This window comes from Podarcis tiliguerta (assembly GCF_965153285.1).
Source record: "Podarcis tiliguerta genome assembly, chromosome: Z".
Lineage (NCBI taxonomy): Eukaryota > Metazoa > Chordata > Lepidosauria > Squamata > Lacertidae > Podarcis > Podarcis tiliguerta.
In genome coordinates this window covers 45,947,511-45,966,248 of record NC_139553.1, presented here as the reverse complement: position 1 = coordinate 45,966,248, position 18,738 = coordinate 45,947,511, and the positions used below count along the sequence as shown (strand labels likewise).

At 44.8% G+C, this 18,738-nt stretch overlaps 1 protein-coding gene across 3 annotated transcripts in view; it reads right to left on the bottom strand.

Moving 5' to 3' along the window:
- Positions 1 to 18,738, bottom strand: part of ARHGEF6 (Rac/Cdc42 guanine nucleotide exchange factor 6) — a 74,632-nt gene that overhangs the window by 17,834 nt on the left and 38,060 nt on the right. For all 3 annotated transcript variants that reach the window (XR_014506968.1, XM_083422465.1, XM_083422466.1), the window contains 12 exons: positions 18,326 to 18,396; positions 15,084 to 15,178; positions 13,659 to 13,754; positions 12,791 to 12,913; positions 11,688 to 11,826; positions 9,920 to 9,979; positions 7,633 to 7,779; positions 6,684 to 6,770; positions 5,375 to 5,453; positions 4,436 to 4,575; positions 2,640 to 2,765; positions 337 to 357 (listed from right to left, as the gene is read on the bottom strand). Coding sequence is in view for 2 of the 3 variants with exons in the window: in XM_083422465.1 (XP_083278591.1) it covers positions 337 to 357; positions 2,640 to 2,765; positions 4,436 to 4,575; positions 5,375 to 5,453; positions 6,684 to 6,770; positions 7,633 to 7,779; positions 9,920 to 9,979; positions 11,688 to 11,826; positions 12,791 to 12,913; positions 13,659 to 13,754; positions 15,084 to 15,178; positions 18,326 to 18,396 (1,184 nt within the window). In the remaining variant the exon portion in view is untranslated. The remainder of the gene's footprint in view (positions 1 to 336; positions 358 to 2,639; positions 2,766 to 4,435; positions 4,576 to 5,374; positions 5,454 to 6,683; positions 6,771 to 7,632; positions 7,780 to 9,919; positions 9,980 to 11,687; positions 11,827 to 12,790; positions 12,914 to 13,658; positions 13,755 to 15,083; positions 15,179 to 18,325; positions 18,397 to 18,738) is intronic.

The following is an 18,738-nucleotide window of genomic DNA, read 5'->3' as shown; positions in this document are numbered from 1 at the left end:
ATGATCTGGAAGGCACTAGGTTGGGGAAGGATGACTTAAGAGCAGATGAATCTTTTTCCCCCATGCTCTGAATTTCAACCGCAGCATTAGGTGTCCTTTGCAGAAGTGCTAGGGAGTAAGTCCCATTGCTTGCAGCCAAGACAATGCAGCAAAGTGAATGGCAATGAATTTCAAAACAAACAAACACAGAGTTTGCTCTGGGAAAATATGACACACGAATGCAGAAGGTGGTGGGTGGGTGGGGTGGAGAGAGAAGGGGAAAACCCACTTGCCCTTTGTTAAAACATGCATGCAATGCAGCGACCCAGGAAGCCATGGCGATGATTCCATCCTTACCTTTAAAATGTAAGTCATCCTCTACCGAATGAACATAAAAAGAAGAAGACAAAGACAAACATGAGAAGGTAAGCATGATTCATGGAAAAAAGCAGCTGCCTTTTTTCAGCCTGGTATCTTAACGGGGTCAGTAGGATTTGCCTTTACTGATACACCATTGGCATTTTATTTATTTTGCATTGCTCACTGTTTAAGTTTTACTTTCGCTTACTGCATTTCTTATCTTGTTAAGCCGCTCTGTAAAATAACTGACAAATTTGACTATTACTATTCATAATAACAAGGAGGAGGAAAGGTGTTGATTAAACACTGGAAAACTCCCGTGGAACCAGAGGCTCTCCATTCATGGAGGAAGTTTCCTTCTGCAACTCTGAATGACTCACTGCTCAGGGTCTCCCCACTTCCCAGTTAGCCTCTGCTGCAGGAAGGGGGTTAAATCTTCTACTCACCCATGTTGCATATGGTCAGCTCACTCAACTGCTCCTGAGAAAAGGTCATCCGCCCTCAAAGGGGAGTCTGCCTGTCATGTCTCTGTACGAGTCGGTGTGGGCTCCAGGTTTTGAGGGGCACTTGGGCACTGCATTCTCAGGGGGACCTGTTTCCACCCACCTTCACCTCCCGGCTTCACCACACGCATCCCCCAAAGGAGAGTTACTGCTCACTCAAAGAGGGCAGATGAATAGGCAGTTGCAAAGAACAGTAGAATTGTATCCAGGAAACTCAAGGGTAGGAATAGATAACCTTTTTGCAAAGAAGGGTCATTGCTTCACAGAGGAAAGTCAGTCAGGGAGCCTTGGCCAATGGTGGGTGGGGCCAGAGCCATGGTGGGCGGAGCCAGAACACAAAACAGAAGCCAGCACAGCCTCCCTGTGAGCAAGGCTTTATCCAAATATCTTATAGCATGGTTGTTGGATTTCCAATGCCCACTTGAGATTTCTCTGCGGTGGGGCAATGCTGACTGCCATGATGAGCTCCCACACTTAAAAACTGATGACCACACCAGTGCTCAGTTACTTAGACCCATGGACAGCAATGGAATATACTCCCAAGAAAAATGGACACAAGAATACTGAGCAAGATGAAACAAAACAAAATATCTTTGGCAATGTCTGGCAATGTTCATGAAATTTTAGGAACAAAAATAGACCATCAGCCCCCGTGTACAGAAGCCAGCAAGCCTCCAGCACAAGCAGTGTAAGGGGTGAGTCGTGTAAAAAATGAGTCATTAAAAAAAAAAAAATCCCTGAAAAGTATTGAAGAGTGATTTTATAGTAACACCTTTCGGGGGTTGTGACACAAGTTTCCTGTATGATGCAAATAACTCCCCTATGCCAACCCAGTTTCCTGTGGGCTTAGATTTGAACACTGTTATAGTGTGAGAAGAAATTGGATGGATGCAATTAAATGGGGAAGTGGTTTTCTTTCTCTGCGAGACGTTTGGCTCCTGGAGCAGTAAACCTTTACCTTTTTACCAAATATGAAATATACTTTATTCCTAAGAAGCCCAGTTCTTCTATGGGTTTAAAAAGACAAAAATACACCCAAAAGATAAAATGGGGGGGGGCTCATAAGAGAGTTGCTCCACCCCCTTGATCATTCTGGCTGAACTTTCCTGAACTTTTTCCAAATCTACAATATCCTTTTTGAGGCGAGAAGCCCAGAACTGTGCACAATATTCCAAATGCGGTCACATAATAGATTTGTACAATAGCATTACGATATTGGCAGTTTTCTATTCGGTTCCTTTCCTAATAATGATCCCTGGCATGGAATTTTATCTTTTCAGCAGCTGCCGCATACTCGGTCCACACCTTCACTGAGCTACTGACATGACCCCCCCCCCCGAAAAAAGGGGAGACATAAGAGCAGCCCTTAAATATTTGCAGGGTTGTCATGAAGAAGGCAGAGCAGGTGTCTTTGTTGGACTAGAGTACAACAAAGCAGATTTCAGCTAAACGGCAAGAGAAACTTCGTAATGGTAGGAGGTGCTCTCCTCTCTGGAAGTATTATGCAGAAGCCAAGTAGCCATCCCTCAGGGATTCTGGAGGCGTGTCCTAAATTACGGCTCCTGCATTGAACAGCAGGATTTATACTAGATGACTTCTAAGGTCGATCCCAACGCTAAAATTCTACGGCAGTGGAAGAGCTTGCCTCTGGCTTGCCCTTCTGCCTGGATTTGTAAACTTGTTGCTTAGTGGGGCCAGACTCCTGTGTTAAGCTTACACATCCAGCCACAAAGCGAGACAGAAATGCCCAGTATTCATCCAGCGGCACAACCCAGACCCATTTGTGACAATAATTACCTCTTTGTAGCTGAGTGCCACCGATGGCCTGAGGGGAGGTGCGGGGCGGAGGCAACTTAAGGTCCAGGGCTTAACGATTTTGGGCGGCTCCAATGGGCCACGGGCTTGTCCAGTAGAGCTGAAAGTCTGATGATAAAACAGTTCTTATTTATTGATTTAGCTTGTTAATCTGCTGAGAGTTCCCGCATCTTCCAAGGAAAGGAGAGTGGGCCCATTTTGGTTCACCCGCCTTGCAAGCAGAAGGCCCCAGGTGCTATCCCCAGATAATGCTGGGAGAGAACACTGCCTGCAAACCTGCGGAGCCACTTCCAGTCAGTGTAGGCAATACTGAACTAGATGGCTCAACTCAGGATAAGGCAATTTCCTGTGTTCTTGATGTTCAGATTCCACTTGAGCTTTCACACAACATAAAAGCCACAAAGGGAAATATAGTCGAGCACAGCACATGTATGTTGTTCATTTCCACTAGAGTGGTATCTTGGTTCTCGAACTTAATCCATTCCGGTAGTCCGTTCAACTCCCAAAATGATTTGAAAACCAAGACATGGCTTCTGATTGGCTGCAGGAGCTTTCTGCACTCAATCGGCAGCCATGGAAGCCATGGAGGCCTCATTGGACATTCGGCTTCGGAAAAACGTTCACAGGCTGGAACACTCACTTCCCAGTTTGTGGCGTTTGGAAGCCGATTTGTTTAGGAGCCAAGCTGTTCAAATACCAAGGCACCGCTGTATTTGCAAACTTTTTTTGCTAGTCTCTCTCTCCCCCCCCCCCCTATTTTTTTGTTTCTGGAAACTTGCACTAAACTTGCACTATTAAATTTCCAGAAGTGGCAGAGGAAGGGAAATTTTTGTGGAATATCTGGAAAAAAACTGTAAACATGTGAAATCATTGGTAGGATTAGGGTGAATTCAACAGTTTAACACATAGCAAAGGTGTTAAATGGATATACAAGAATATGCAGGATAGGTGGGAAAATTAAAGGAACCAGGGAAGAAGGGAAGTTGTAAATGGCTGGCTTTTTAAAAAGAAAGATAAAAAGGTAAAGGGACCCCCTGACCATTAGGTCCAGTCGTGGCCGACTCTGCGGCGCTCATCCTGCTTTATGGGCCAAGGGAGCTGCGTACAGCTTCCGGGTCATGTGGCCAGCAGGACTAAGCCGCTTCTGGCGAACCAGTGCAGCGCACGGAAACGCCGTTTACCTTCCCACCAGAGCGGTACCTATTTATCTACTTGCACTTTGATGTGCTTTCGAGCTGCTAGGTTGGCAGGAGCAGGGACCGAGCAACGGGAGCTCACCCATTCGCGGGGATTCGAACTGCCGACCTTCTGATCGGCAAGTCCTAGGCTCTGTGGTTTAACCCACAGCGCCACCCGTGTCCCTTAAAGAAAGGTAGGAGTGGGGAAATGTTTGTTTTAATGTGAATGTGGTTTTGTAACATTGAAAAAATATAATTTAAAATTTAAAAAATCCAGAAGTTTCTTTTCACAGTTGGTGAAAGCTCAGATATAATGTGGAAATCAACAATTAGGGAAACATCAAGGAAACAAAACAAGCAGCTGCAGCTTTAGCCAACCCAAATAGTTTAATAAATGAGCACACAATCTAAGAGGCTTCAAAAGGGATCTGAAGGGCAGAGGGTGAAGGCAACCCATTCTTTCTTCAACTCCTACATAGGATTCTGGTCATAGTAGATTTCCAGCACACTAACACCCCCTGCAGGAACAGAAGGTGTGTTGCCACCCTCCCCAGGAGCCTGGAACAGACCAAGATTGCCCCACTAAGCAGATCAACTTACAGAATGAGAGCCCCAGGAGTGTGTCTTGGAGAGGCTGCCGCTTGAAACCGTCACCCTGGTGAGCCTGTGCAAATGGTCAAGCCAGTCGTGCAGATCCTGGCTGCTGTTGCAATGCACCGTAATCCGGTCGATCAGGCTCCCTGTACGAACCAGGTTAACTCATTTAAAAACAACAACAACAAAAAATAATAATAGCCCACTCATTCTGTTTTGGCTTCAAGCACCTGTTTGCACAGCCAGGGCAGAATTGAACCCCACCCTCCCTCCCTCCCTCCCGGCTCATCAGCTGCTGCCACAAGTGACACCACTTGATTGACAAAAGGATGGGGCTTGTGGAAAATGGCGCCATGGGCCAAACTGGAATGCCCTGCCAGGTCAGGGCCAGAGGTTCACCACCATTGCAATACACCATTTATTTCCACTAAATAAGGCTACCAACCATGGTGGCAGCATCTTCTTTCCACTGCCAGAGGCCATCAGAAGGATTCAACTCAGTGTTACTGAAAATATGCACACTGAAACTCATGGACCTCAGTCTGTAATTGTTTTCAGAGAGTATACTATGGGTAAAACTTAGCTGAATGCCACCTGACATCTCTCTGAGTACCAGTAGCTCTGAATTCACAAGTGGGGAGAGTGGCTGCTACACTCAGTTGCTGCTTGTGGGTTTCCTCACAGGATGTAGGTATGGCCATTGTGAGAACAGGATGATGGACCAGGTAGACCTTTTGCCTGATCCAGCAAGGTTCTCCTGATGTTCTTACGTTCCTATGTATTTTATATTGTATTCAGCATTTTGCATCATTGCTATATGTTGCTTCTTCTTTTTTTGCCTTCTATTGCAAGCCGCTTTGAGTATCTTTACAGTAGAAAAGTGGGTATATATATTCAATCTAATCTAATCAATGCATGCATCTAAGCCACTAGCAGCACACTGACCTGAAATTTCAAAAGCATGTTCATTGACTTCCACATCTTCTAATTTTGTGACCATCATACCTATTAAAGGGAGCTTTCCCTGCTCCCAAGAAAGAAAGAAAGAAAGAAAGGTATTATGTCAACGTTTTTCTGAGAAACCTTGACCGACTTTTTTTGCAATATGTAAATTTTAGTTAGGGACTGCCACCTTATTAAAGAAACCCAAGTCAACTCATCAAATCAATTAGCTGAATATGCCCAAATCGGCATATGACTCAAAGAGTAGTTTTGAGAGGGGAGCTGGGTTTCTTTGATCTTAAATGGAACACGTACACATCAGCACATCTGAAGATAATGTGTGCCTTCCTGTGTAAGTGTGAAGAGAGAATGTCTGCTCTAATCTAGTGCCAGGTTTATGGTGCTTCCATAAGTATTTATACAAAATAAAAAATAAAAAGTTGCATTGCTCCTTGGAAAGATTGGCTTCATAAAGTCTGGAATTTGGCTACACTGTCAAAAATAACATCTAAGGATGAGAATTGCAAGTGAATATGGAAATAAATTTTGGGGAAACCGGTTGCCCCTTATACAATATTGTAAAGAAAATAATTTATTCCCGCAAAAGCAAATTTAAGTGGATTTTGAGGGGGCTCTTTTGGAAGAAATATCGTCATTTCATCTTAAGCCATACTTTATTGTAGAATATTATGATTTGAAGTATTTTTTTCCGGAGCAGTTTTGTTGATTATTGTTAATAATTGTCAAATGATTAGATTTCTTTTTTCTTAAGGCAAACCTACCTCATTTACATTTCCTGAACTAATAAGGAAACTAAAACGGAGCTCTCCTTTGAAATTTCATGCTGCTCCCCAGGCAAAGTGTGTGCACACACAAAAAAGCATATTCTGCTGCAAATAATGTACAAAACTACATTATTTCAGGGAAAGCTGTGTATTTTAGGCAACCTGCTTACAGAAAAAATGCCCCTGTTAGGACAAGTGCAAGTGCATCAATGTATGGGCATTTTTGTGCAGACTTTTTAAAAGGAACGCCATCTCTCTCTCCACAAATTGTTGATGAAATGGACTGAGCCAAATGTAAGGCTGGAAAATATAAAGAGTATAAAGTGAAATTGACAGAACTGTCCAACTCCAGGTGCAGCTATGAATGGCAGGGGTCAATTAGCAAAAAGGCTAGAAAAAGTCATAGGTCCCCCTCTGGTGGATTTGTTTTTTTTTTGTGGGGGGGGACGACACGTGGCCATAATGCACAGTTGTCCTTCAAAAAAAAAAAAGCCAAATTGCTGCAATCCCAATAAGACACTACTCACTTGATACATAAATCCACTCATCCGAGGACTGGCGGAGAGAATCAGCAGGACATGAGAAAACAGCAAGAGGTATCTTTCTTCTTTTTCCTGAAACAAAAAAGGGAAATTCACGCTGAGGCCCACCTGACTTAGGGCATGTTGAATTTTTCAGTTTTCAAATTCCAGAAATGAGGAAAATGCTAAAAAGTTGTAACATGACTTGGGGATTCTAAAAGATATTTTGATTAAATTAATATAATTTTGTTTTGGCCGGCAAGCAAAAGGTGTGAAAAACTGCACAGAAATCATTAAAAAGATTGCCAAGTATTAACAGTTATAGATTGATATTAATATTAATATTATTAATATTATTTAGCAATGGCCAGCATTTTCAAAAGGCAAAATAAAAATTATTCAGGTTTCCAAAAGAAGTTTGCGTACTTCTTATTCAAAACATAGGTTTACAAAGCTAACTGTTCTATCCAAAAACTTTAGGAGATTTGAATTCCTGACACCTAAAAACACATTTTTAAAGACTCCTCACTGTAGAAATTTGCAAACATAAAGTTTCACCACCCCTAAAATGGCACACCCTGCTGCTACCTGAGTCTCATACCATCACAAGCCTGGGAAGGGGATGAATTAGATATGCTGGGGAATTCTGCCAGAAATGTAAATGCAAGTGAAAATCCCCACAATGCTCTTGTTCATTTAAAGTCAGGGATGGAAATCACAGAGGCAAACACGAGTGGTATTCACGGGTCTTCTTTTTATTTTTTAGTCTGCCCTCTCACCTCCCCACTTCTCCCATATTGGACTTGAGATGTGCAAATGAGAGAAACCTCCTTTTTGGTGGAGCTGGGGGGAAGAGGGTCATATCAGGGCCCTTGACCACAGAAAATAGACAAAGAGGTGATGGAGAAAGAGTCCAGCCCTCAAGGTTTAGGATATTAAGTCCTGCTGCTCTCACCTCACTGACTCCATACTGGACCAAGGCTTGTGACATATACAGGACATTGCCCATTGATTTTATGTCTTCGCCCTCCCATCCCTGGATGGCCTCTGACAGGATCTGGAGCTCAAGCTGTTTCCTCTTCCTCATCTCCTGACACTGGGACTGCCAAGAGAGAAAAGAAAGGCTTTGGTTACAGATCAGAGGGCAAGCATAAAAAGCAAGGCGAAACACAAACCCCCGTTTTTCTTCCTTCTCCCAAAAAACCACAAAGAAATGGGAGGAGGGAGAAAGGTTGTTTTCTGCTGCTCCAGAGAAGCGGACACGGAGCAATGGATCCAAACTACACGAAAGAAGATTCCATCTAAACATTAGGAAGAACTTCCTGACAGTAAGAGCTGTTCGACAGTGGAATTTGCTGCCAAGGAGTGTGGTGGAGTCTCCTTCTCTGGAGGTCTTTAAGCAGAGGCTTGACAACCATATGTCAGGAGTGCTCTGATGGTGTTTCCTGCTTGGCAGGTGGTTGGACTCGATGGCCCTTGTGGTCTCTTCCAACTCTATGATTCTATGAGAGGGAATAGATGTCTGGTTCTGGATGCCTCATTTAAGAACTGAGGGGTGGCAACAAAGGTGGTTTGTGGCTCCAGTGGCTGCTAGACACAATAGCAACGTTCTGCCTTATGTGTCAGAGTCGATAGGCCTCTGTTGGTTGCTAGGAATCACAAGTGATTCAGGTCCTGCTTGTGGGTTTCCCATTTGGGCATCTGGTTGGCCACTGAGAGAACAGGGTGCAAGACCAGATCCCCCCGTTATACTGACCCAGCAGGGCTCTTCAGGTGTTCTTATGGTTAGCAGTGGCTGTCTGGGGTCTCAGGCAGAAGAGAAGGATCTTTCCTGCTCTTTCTTTGCGGAACTGTAGGGGGTTGAACCAGGGAGCTTGTGCAGGAGAAGCACAGCAATGCCCCCACTCCCCAGCTGTCTGAGCTAACTCAACGCCTCTTTTCTTTCCTGTTTTCAACCAACATCCACCTCCTTCTTTGCACCCAGCTTCAGACGTCTCCTGCCCACCTTCCCACCACAACACGTGCTTCTTCTCTGATGAGGAAGGAAGCAGGTTGTCCAGACTGGACTACAGTGAAGGCAGCGGAAGAGGCAAGAGAAAGAAAGAATCTTTGCTTTCCTAAGAACAGAAGATCGAGCTTTGAGTGGAGTAAGAGTGCCCCCATGTGGAGAGTTTAAATCTTTTAAATCTCTACAGCTTCTGAATTTATGTGAGCGAACGTTCCTAGGAAAATGCACGGGGGTGGGATTCAAAGGGGCACTCCTTACACATACTAGGGGTGGGAATGTCTGTACTGGGGGCCAGATGTGGCCCTCACTGTCAGATTCTCCGCAGGCCACACTCCCTCCCCAGCAACCTCTCCGTAAGACACGGCCCTCACTTCATATGCTCCTTCAATATTTTTCTGCCTGGCTGGAATGTGCCCTGAACTCCAATAACTTGCTTGCCTGGATGGATGATAGAGGTGTTGGTGGGGGTAGAAAGGAGCATGCCATGGAAAGGTAGAATGTGAATTTGTTGCTCTGCCCATTATTGTCTACAGCCCCCCTCCCACCACTGGCACGTGGCCCCAGGGAGGTTGCACAGAAGTGAACTGGGCCCTTGGGTGGGTTCCCTACTCCTATCCCATACAAATGGTGAATTCATTCTACAAGCATAGACCCATATCAGGGCACCATCCATGCATAAGTCAGAGGGAGGATTAGGAAGACCCAAGGTTTGCAGAAATAAAAATAAAAATATTATATTGGTCAATGCAGACCTTTCTGTGTTGCCTTTCAAACAGATCAACTTATTTTCTGTGCAAAAGAATGGGCAGGCGATTTGATATGCTCCAATAGATTATTTCAGAGTAGCTTAACTTGTGTTTTCCTTGTACGTAGCAGAACTTGCAACGACCTTCTTGAAACTGAAGAACCTGGTTTTTCCCCAGTTTCCCTAAATGCTGAGCTTTGGAACACACAGAACAATCTGTCCTCTGTGTTCTTCCTGTGCACATTCTCCAGAGTGGCCCTAGGAGCCAATCCTCAGCGGCTGACTCACCTCCTTCCACTTTGATTGGCTGCAGGGTGAGAAGACACCTTCTCAGTGGCTGAAAAACTCCCCTTTCATGCTGAATGGGCAGACATTGGAGACGGGGACCCAACTGCAGAAATAGTCTTGGGTTTTTGACCCTCCATCATCCCCCTAGGTTGCTCCACTCCTGGTGATGTGTGGCTCACAGAGCCTGCTTCCAAGACTTACCACAAGAGACTTGAAGGAGGTGATTGCTCTCAAGACATCTTCATGGTCCGGATGAGCTTCCTAGGAAAAGAGAAGCTTTAGTGAGTGCAAAAGGGCAGATATCTAAGTGTGTGTGTGTGTGTGTGTGTGTGTGTGTGTGTTCATAACACATTCCCCACCCAACCCAAGATGCTGCTAGTTGAAAGAAAGAACAGCGACACAGGACGGAGCTGTGTGTGTAAGTCAAAGCGCAGCAGGTCAAGGGGGCGTATATTAAGACCCATTCTTATTTTTTGCAATCATTTATATACTGACTTTTACCCCAGGGATATTAAGGCAGTTTACAACCATCTAAAATTGGGGTGGGGAAGTTCAGGACTTGTGGGATGGGTTTTAATGGATAAGAGAGGATATATTAATTGCAATTATCCCTCCATGTGTCCTCATCTATAGGTTGGACGGTTTCAAAATCCCATCTTTGGCAGCAAAAGTAAAAGCATAGGAATTAGACTTTAAAATCTTGTTTTGAGCAAGTCCAGTTAATGAAGTAAGCTGGCTCTCTCTTTCTTAGACACCGCTTGACACAGAGCTGGGCAACAACCTGTAAACTAAGTTTAAAAATATGATTTACTTACTTTATAATCATGCATTGGTTCACAGCAATAGTAGCCATAAAAACTATGCAGACAAGATACTTATATTTACTGCATAACCAGCTTCAGGCATGTGCCTAAAGCTGGGGCAAGTGGAGGCATGTCTGCATCCATCACTGGTCAAAGGAAGAGAGAGAGGGAAGAAGTTTGATTATAGAATTGTAGAGTTGGAAGGGACCACAGGGGTCATCTAGTCCAACCCCATACAATGCAGGAAAGTTTTGCACTACCTGGGGCTCAAACCCACAACCCTGAGAGCCTCATGTTCTACCAACTGAGTTATCCCAGCTCTTCCTTCCTCTGACATCACAGAGAACCCTCTCTACCCATTGCATTTCTATGGTCTGAGTATCTGCCTCTCAGCAATACAGCTCTGTGGTCTGAGCCCCTTCTCATGCTTGCAAGAGCATGCATCAGTTATGTTTTGCTGCTAATCTTCCACAGGGCTGGGGTTCAGATTCCTCCAAGCCTCCTCTGTCAGCCCTGCTGTGTCACCTCCTGAAGCACTTTTGCTTGACTGGAATGTGCCTTGGACTCTGAAACTGCTTTTTTACTTGCCTGAATGGGAGCATAGAGGGTTTGAGAGAGAGTGCATGCAGAAACCAGCCTGCTGTATACAAAGAGAACCTTCATTTCTCTGCCTGCTTTTGCCTCTGGACCTACCTGGTGCCCAGAAGGTAAGGTGAAACAAGACAAGCAAGTATTTGAGGCCTGAAGTTGGCTTACTCGTGTCGGCAAGAGCTGCAAATAAAAATCCACAGAGCAGGGGTGGACAACCTGTGGCCCTTGGTCTAATTTCACATGGGTGGCAATGAGGGGAAAGTGGGGTGGGGGGGAGGCAGAAAGAAAAGATTCCTTCATGGCAGGAGATTGGACTAGATGACCCTTGGGTCCCTTCCAACTCTACAATTTTATGAAAAGGAGAAAGAGCAGTTGAAGGAAGAGTAAAGGAGTGTGGTCACTTTGCCTTTGGCTCTGTGCATTTTCAGCATGTGGCCTCTGATTTACAATCCCCTGGGGAATGTGGTCTTTGAATGGCTGACCATACCCTGGTGTTGGGAGTTGGCCGAAAGTACCAGGGACATGATTGCTCTTCTTTTGCTAGCAGGTATGCCTCTCCCAGCCACTGAGCTCACCTCCATGTGCCGCTCAAGCTCTTGCAGAAGGATGATGTATTTATCCAGTCGTGTGAATGGTTTGCTGAGGTTTGTGGTTAAGGTCAGTATCCCTGGGCAGGGGGCTCCCTGAATCTCCATGAACTTCTCCAGCTCGTCACTGGAAGACAGGTGCACAAAAAAGACATACTGAACAAGATGGACTCTTCCTCTGAAACAACATGGCTGCTCTTAGGGTCTCCAGCTGGCACCATTTTGAATGGCACTTTTAAAACAAAATAAAATGTTTATGAGTTTAAAAATATACTATAATTCCCCTATCTGGTAACTTATTGTTGCTACATGTGGATAAGCAATCAACGTAAGTATCATACCTTATAATATTATTTAATCACACCTAATCAGCAACATGGGACGCGGGTGGCGCTGTGGGTAAAAGCCTCAGTGCCTAGGGCTTGCCGATCGAAAGGTCGGCGGTTCGAATCCCCGCAGCGGGGTGCGCTCCCGTTGTCGGTCCCAGCACCTGCCAACCTAGCAGTTCGAAAGCACTCCCGGGTGCAAGTAGATAAATAGGGACCGCTTACTAGTGGGAAGGTAAACGGCGTTTCCGTGTGCGGCTCTGGCTCGCCAGAGCAGCGATGTCACGCTGGCCACGTGACCCGGAAGTGTCTCCGGACAGCGCTGGCCCCCGGCCTCTTGAGTGAGATGGGCACACAGCCCTAGAGTCTGTCAAGACTGGCCCGTACGGGCAGGGGTACCTTTACCTTTACCTTTAATCAGCAACAAGGTAATAGAGAGGAATAACAGGATGTGCCAAAATAAAAAAAAAAAATTCCAGTAGCACCTTAGAGTCCAACTAAGTTTGTTATTGGTATGAGCTTTTGTGCGCATGCACACTTCTTCAGATACCATCTATGGTATTGTTTCGACTACGGCAGACCCACACGGCTCCCTACCTGTAACTAGGATGTGCCAAGTTTAACTTGCCTTTTCATATTCTCCGTAATTCAGGATTTTAGAGTTCCTGGATTGCACAGGGCAGAAGGGGGGATTTAAAAGGGAAGGAGGAAGAGGAAGAAGACGGGGAGCGAGAAAAGCTAATAGAATAATATTTTAATTTTTACCTGTGCTGAGTCAAGACGTTGACTGCAGAAGGGTGGTTAGCACAATAGGTGAGGTACAGAGACCTGAACTGGGGCATCAGGCTTATGAAGCAACTCCCCACTTTTTGCTGGTGCTCTGGGAGCCTGCAGTAATACACAAGGGAAGGGTTTCAGAGCAGGCTTGTGTGCAATGGTTAAGGGAACGGGGGGTTGGTCAGGAGGCCACGTCTTGCACCTCAGTCAGGAGCTCACCTGGTTAGCAAAGCACAATCTCCCAAGTTCAAGCCCTTGCCTACACCATGCATATGAGCAAGCAAGGCCAAGAATTTGCTAAAGGTCACAGAACCTTTCCAAAGACAAGAAAGCATTTTGTAATCAGGTTTTCTTATATCTAAGCAGGGATGAAGCAATCACTTCCATTTTCCCCCTAACCTTAAATTCAGTTTTCCATATTTCAGTTTATTATTGTTTTTTTAAAGATCCCCCGAAAGATATGTCAGCGTGTTAAGTTTACATTTCTCCTGGTAGATAGAGTTGTGCACAATTCTGCCAAGTGTGCATCTCCTTGTGAGCGATTTCCCCTAGAATAAAGCACTTATGGATGGGATTTTCATGAATGCATGCATCCAACATTTTTTGGTTGGAGAACTGAGTTGGAAAATTCAGAGAAGTGAGAATTTTAAAAGGCTGGCAGTACTTTGGGTTGTGCATTGCTCTGGCAAGTGTGGCTTAGCCAGGCTCACATTAAAAGCTGAACTGATACGAATTTCTCCCCCTTCCGTACATATATTCCAACTGGACAATCCTTTCCTCTTGACCCCACCCCTCCCAATTAGCAGGCTTCAAAGAAATGGGAAACATTTGCCCGAATGCAATGTCAAGCACTTACTGAGCACATTCTTCCAGCACCTGGTTGAGAGTTTGCTGAAAGGTGCAGATTTCATCCACATTTCCAAGTAAAGATGCAATATCCATGGCACTCAGCCTGGAAGAATTCAAATACCAAGACAATGGGCAAATCAAATCTGCTCATTAAAAAGCACTGAAGAAATATGGCGCTTTCATTTCATATTATAGGAAGCTTCCATTGGGCATGGGGAGGAAAACCTTTTAGGGTCCACAGGCTGAATCCTTATTAGAATCGGCCTTGTGGGTCAAATTTGACAGGCGGGTGAAGCCATGCACATTGTCAAAATCCTTTGCAGGGTTCCCAACCCTTTGCAGACTAATTTGTCTCAATTTTGGGAGCACTGAGGACAGAAGCTACAGGAATCGGGAAACACTGGAGGAGGAGGAGGAGTTTGGATTTGATATCCCGCTTTATCACTACCCGAAGGAGTCTCAAAGCGGCTAACATTCTCCTTTCCCTTCCGCGCCCACAACAAACACTCTGTGAGGTGAGTGGGGCTGAGAGACTTCAGAGAAGTGTGACCGGCCCAAGGTCACCCAGCAGCTGCATGTGGAGAAGCGGAGACGTGAACCCGGTTCACCAGATTACGAGACTACCACTCTTAACCACTACACCACACTGGCTCTCCACTGAAGGTTGGAAGCGGGTGTATGGGAAGGTTTGCAGAGTCCACTCTGCACTGGTCCTTTCAACCTTGGGCATTGGACATTGGATCAGCATGGGGAGGCTTCAAGGAGCATCACTGGGAGGAAAAAGCAGTTTCTTCCCCTCCTTGCGCTCCTGCTGCCTTGTTCTGTTTCAGCAACAAGCAATCAGGAGGCTATTTTGAGCTCCTGGTTGTCCCTTTGAAGCCTTGCCCTTACCCACTCCACCCCTGACATCACACATGACACCTGTCATAGGGTGCATGGCTGGGCTTTCCTAAAATGGGGAGGCATGGTGGGTCAAGTCCAGTCCAAGGGTCAGAGGCTGCCCACCCCTGAAATAGACTGTGATCATATCAGTTACAGTGTTTTGATCACCAACAACCTGTTCCTCAATTTCCACAACACACTTGAATTTTGAGTGTGTATCACTCATCCTGTAATAAGACTCTTTTGTCCATTTTGGGGATAAGCTTAAGTAATGGAAAAGAAATGTAACATTTGAAAGGAACCTTTAAAATCTGTGAGTAGGGTGTTTAAAAGTTTTAAAGCTGTGCCCATCACTAATGACTTTTGGATTCAGAGACGTGAGCACATTCAGGTAAAAATATTTTTTAAAGCATCAAGTCTAACCAGCGACAGGCTCTGGAGCTGGGGAAATCTAAATAGTAAATAACCGTTCAAGAATTTGTACAAATCAAGGATTAATCTCTACCCATCTTAACGGAAGACATCAACTCAATAGCAAGTTGGATCTTACTTGTCATAGGACTGGAGAGGTCTCAGGTATGTTCCCAGAAGCATCTGCAGCTCCTTGGCATAGTCTCGTTCTGTTTCCAGAATATTCTGAAGTACCTGTAGCAAGTGAGGGTGGGTGTGTAAGAAAGAAAGAGAGAGAGAGAGGGGAATGTGTTTTGAACACACACACACACACACACAGAGAGAGAGAGAGAGAGAGAGAGAGAGAGAGAGAGAGAGAGATGTATCAGCCTTATCAGGGGCTCATCTACCTGGGCAGGTAGCCCATCTAGGAGAAGGGAAACTCTGGTCCTAAACCTCCACTGCCTTGTGGGATATAGTCAGGACAAGAAATCTACACAAATCCAGAATGGAGACCCTAAGATGGTTGCATGGTGCCTTGCATGCCTCTTTTCATCAACTCCTGCAGCCAAGCGGGTACCAAACACCTTGCTCTGCTTTCCTTTGGACCATATCAGCAAGGCCAAAGGGGAGGTCTTGTCCTCTGGGCAGCCCAGGACCTCCAGACCCCCTGACCAGGATTGCACCCCAGAAAAGTAATTTGGTGCTGCTAACACAGCAGTTGGACTTCACCCCCGGAGGCGTACTCCGTTGTTTCTCGAGACAGATGGATGCTAACAACAACCAGGAGATGCCAGGGATTAAATCTTGGGACTTTCTGCATGCAAAGCAGATGTTCTGCCATTGAGTTCCTTCATTTCCACATGAGGCCAGCATATCACGCATGAAGGACTTTGCTTTTGGGAAGCTTCTGGGTTCGAACCTGGATTTATTTATTTATTTATTTATTGCATTTAAGATGGATGATTTAAAAAAAGGAGAAGACACAGCAGCTGCTGGAGTGGGAGGTGGGAAGGTGATAACCATGTGGTGTGGAGGGAGAATTTAACCCTTTCCTCCCTGCTGTGGTCTCTCTTCAGAAGCTATAATTTGCCTTCTTTCACATAATCCCCATAAAGTGGCATTCAGAGGCAGAATCACCTCTGGCAGTGGTGGTGGAACACAGGCATCATGGCTAGCAGCCCCTGACAGCCTCTTTTTCCTCTTTTGTCCAATTCTCTTTTCAAGCCATCCAAGTTGGTGGCCCTCACCATCTCCTGGAAGAGCCAGTTCCATAGTTTAACTATGAAGTGCATGAATAGGTGCTTTATTTTCTCTGTCCTTAATCTCCCAACATCCAGCTTCCTTGGGTCTCCACAAGTTCTAGTGTTGTGGGAGAGGACTGATTTCTGCAGGCCGGGCACCTAATTACTGTGCCATAAAGCCTGTAGCTCCGATGAAGGAACCAGCTGAAGCCAAGGTGCTAACATCAGGGCCAGAATTTTCCAGGGATCAGATGCTGTCCGTAAGCCAACTCTATGCCACTTGCATGCTATGGCAATCACTCCATAGTTTAAAAAGGCACTGGCCATTGGTAAACAAAAGGATATGCAGAATCTCCCCCACTATTCAATCCCTGCTCTCACCATCCAGCTCAATCTCTACTTCTGTGAGGGCACAGAGGAGGAGCTGAGTCTATAATGAAACAGGGCAAGTGGATACTCCAGCTGCAGAGATCAGGTCTTGTAAGGAGTTTCAGAAGTCTAAGATTGGCATCCTTTATTGCTTATTTCTAATAACAAAATATTTTCTGGCATACGCTGTAGGAACACATTTAACTTCAGGCATGGCTGTTGGTGCACCCATCTCACATGGCAGGATCTTAGGCTGCACACACAACATGCATTTAAAGCTCATTCTTTCCTGCAAAGAATATTGGGAACTGTAGTTTTCCCCTACAGAGCTACAATCTCCAGCACTATGCAACAAAATGCAGCACTCAGCTAGGACCCAATGTTCATTCCTCTCTTCGGTTTCTGCTCAAAAGACTCTGCTTGTGCTGGAACCACCAAGCCAGGGAATTCAACACAACGATACAGATCTGTTTTAAATGCCAATGTATTCTGCCTCCTGGTTCTCGAGGCCCACTCTGTTCTAAGTCCGGAGCATTTTCCTACCCCATTAGTGTCACATCCTGTGTGTCAAACTCAGCCACATAGCACCAAGATGTCTCAATGGTAGGTCAAGCAGATTTAGAGAGAAAGGAAGGGTAAGCAGAGACATACAAAATGATCTCATTAAATGGGAGCCCTGGGGCAGATCACTGGGGTAGCCAAACTTGCTAGCTTCTGCCCAGATGGCTGCTTGCCAGCATTTCTCAGTGAACTTCAGATTTCAAAGGGAAGATTAGGTTCCCCTGCCCCAATATTTAACACAGATGGGCAGGCTGTTACACTGTGCTTGTGCAGCCAATAGACTGCCTCAATCTGCCTTCCATGCTCCAGGTCATCGAGTAAATGGATATAGGAAGGGGTTAGTTTCCTTCACTAATGATCATATTACATGATATGACTGTGTGATGATTTTATGTGCGATATCATTATGTGATATCATATTATGATAGTCGTGTATTATGATTGTGTGATATTATGATTTTATATTAAGATTATGTGATAATATTATGTGTGTGTGTGATATATATATATATATATATATATACACACACACACACACATATATATATATATATATATATATATATATATATATATATATTCAGCAGGAGCATGTGGACTTTGCTCCACTCTTAAATCATTCTGCACACGGCAGAATGCTTGTGTAAATGCCTCCAGGGGGAGCTCTCTGGTCACTTCCAGAATGTGGTGATCTTGGGATTCAGTCACATCAATTTAGATGAAGCAATCAATGCTCATTCAACGGCCCTGTGCAACAAAACCTGTTTCCCCTTGGAAAGCTGGACCTTTTGCAGGAAGGAAAGTGATGAGGAAAATGCACTAGAAGGTAAGGTAACAGTTGCTTGATGCATCGTCGTCTAACCTCCTCCCCGCAAACAAGTCAGAATGAACGCTCAGTAAATAATTCCCTCGAAAAGTTTTTTGGTACTTCTCTAAATCTTGTGGCAAAACATATAATGCATCTTAAAAATAAAGAAATAAATATTTACATTTTTTTTTATTTACTTTATATATAAATGATGACAGCAAATGTTCAAATGCCTTGAGGGAAATATGCTCCCATTTGGAACTCTTAGTAACTTCTCTGGTTCAAATGAGAATATCGTAAGACCTCAAGGACTATACCTGCAGTCTTCCAAACAACAACAACAACAACTCCCCTGTGGATAATAAGAGTAATAAGTCTAATTAATAGCACTGAGTGATAATGGGGACTTAACGAACTTACCACGGCATAGTAATTTTTGGTGAGCTGAGGGCTTTCAACTGCTTTCAAAGCTTTTGGAGAAAGTGGTTTATCTGGAAGAGAAGCAGTGGGAATTGTTATTCTGTCAGGTGATGGTGAGAAGAGCTGGCATCTCAAGCAAAATTTAAACAACTGTGCAGGCAAGAAACAGATTGCAATTGCCAGGCTGTAGCATTGACTGATGTTGACAATAGGTCCTTTCATTAAAGCCAGAAAACTGGGTAGTTTTAGAGGTTCCTGAAGGAGCAGCACCAGCATTTTAAAAAAATTAAAAATTTTACAGCAATTTTTTTAAACCACCCAGTACAACCCTGGTGTACCAGGGTGACTCTCACATTTGTAAAACTGGCCATATTCCAGCTACACAAAAGCCAGAGGTTTTTACATTTGCAACC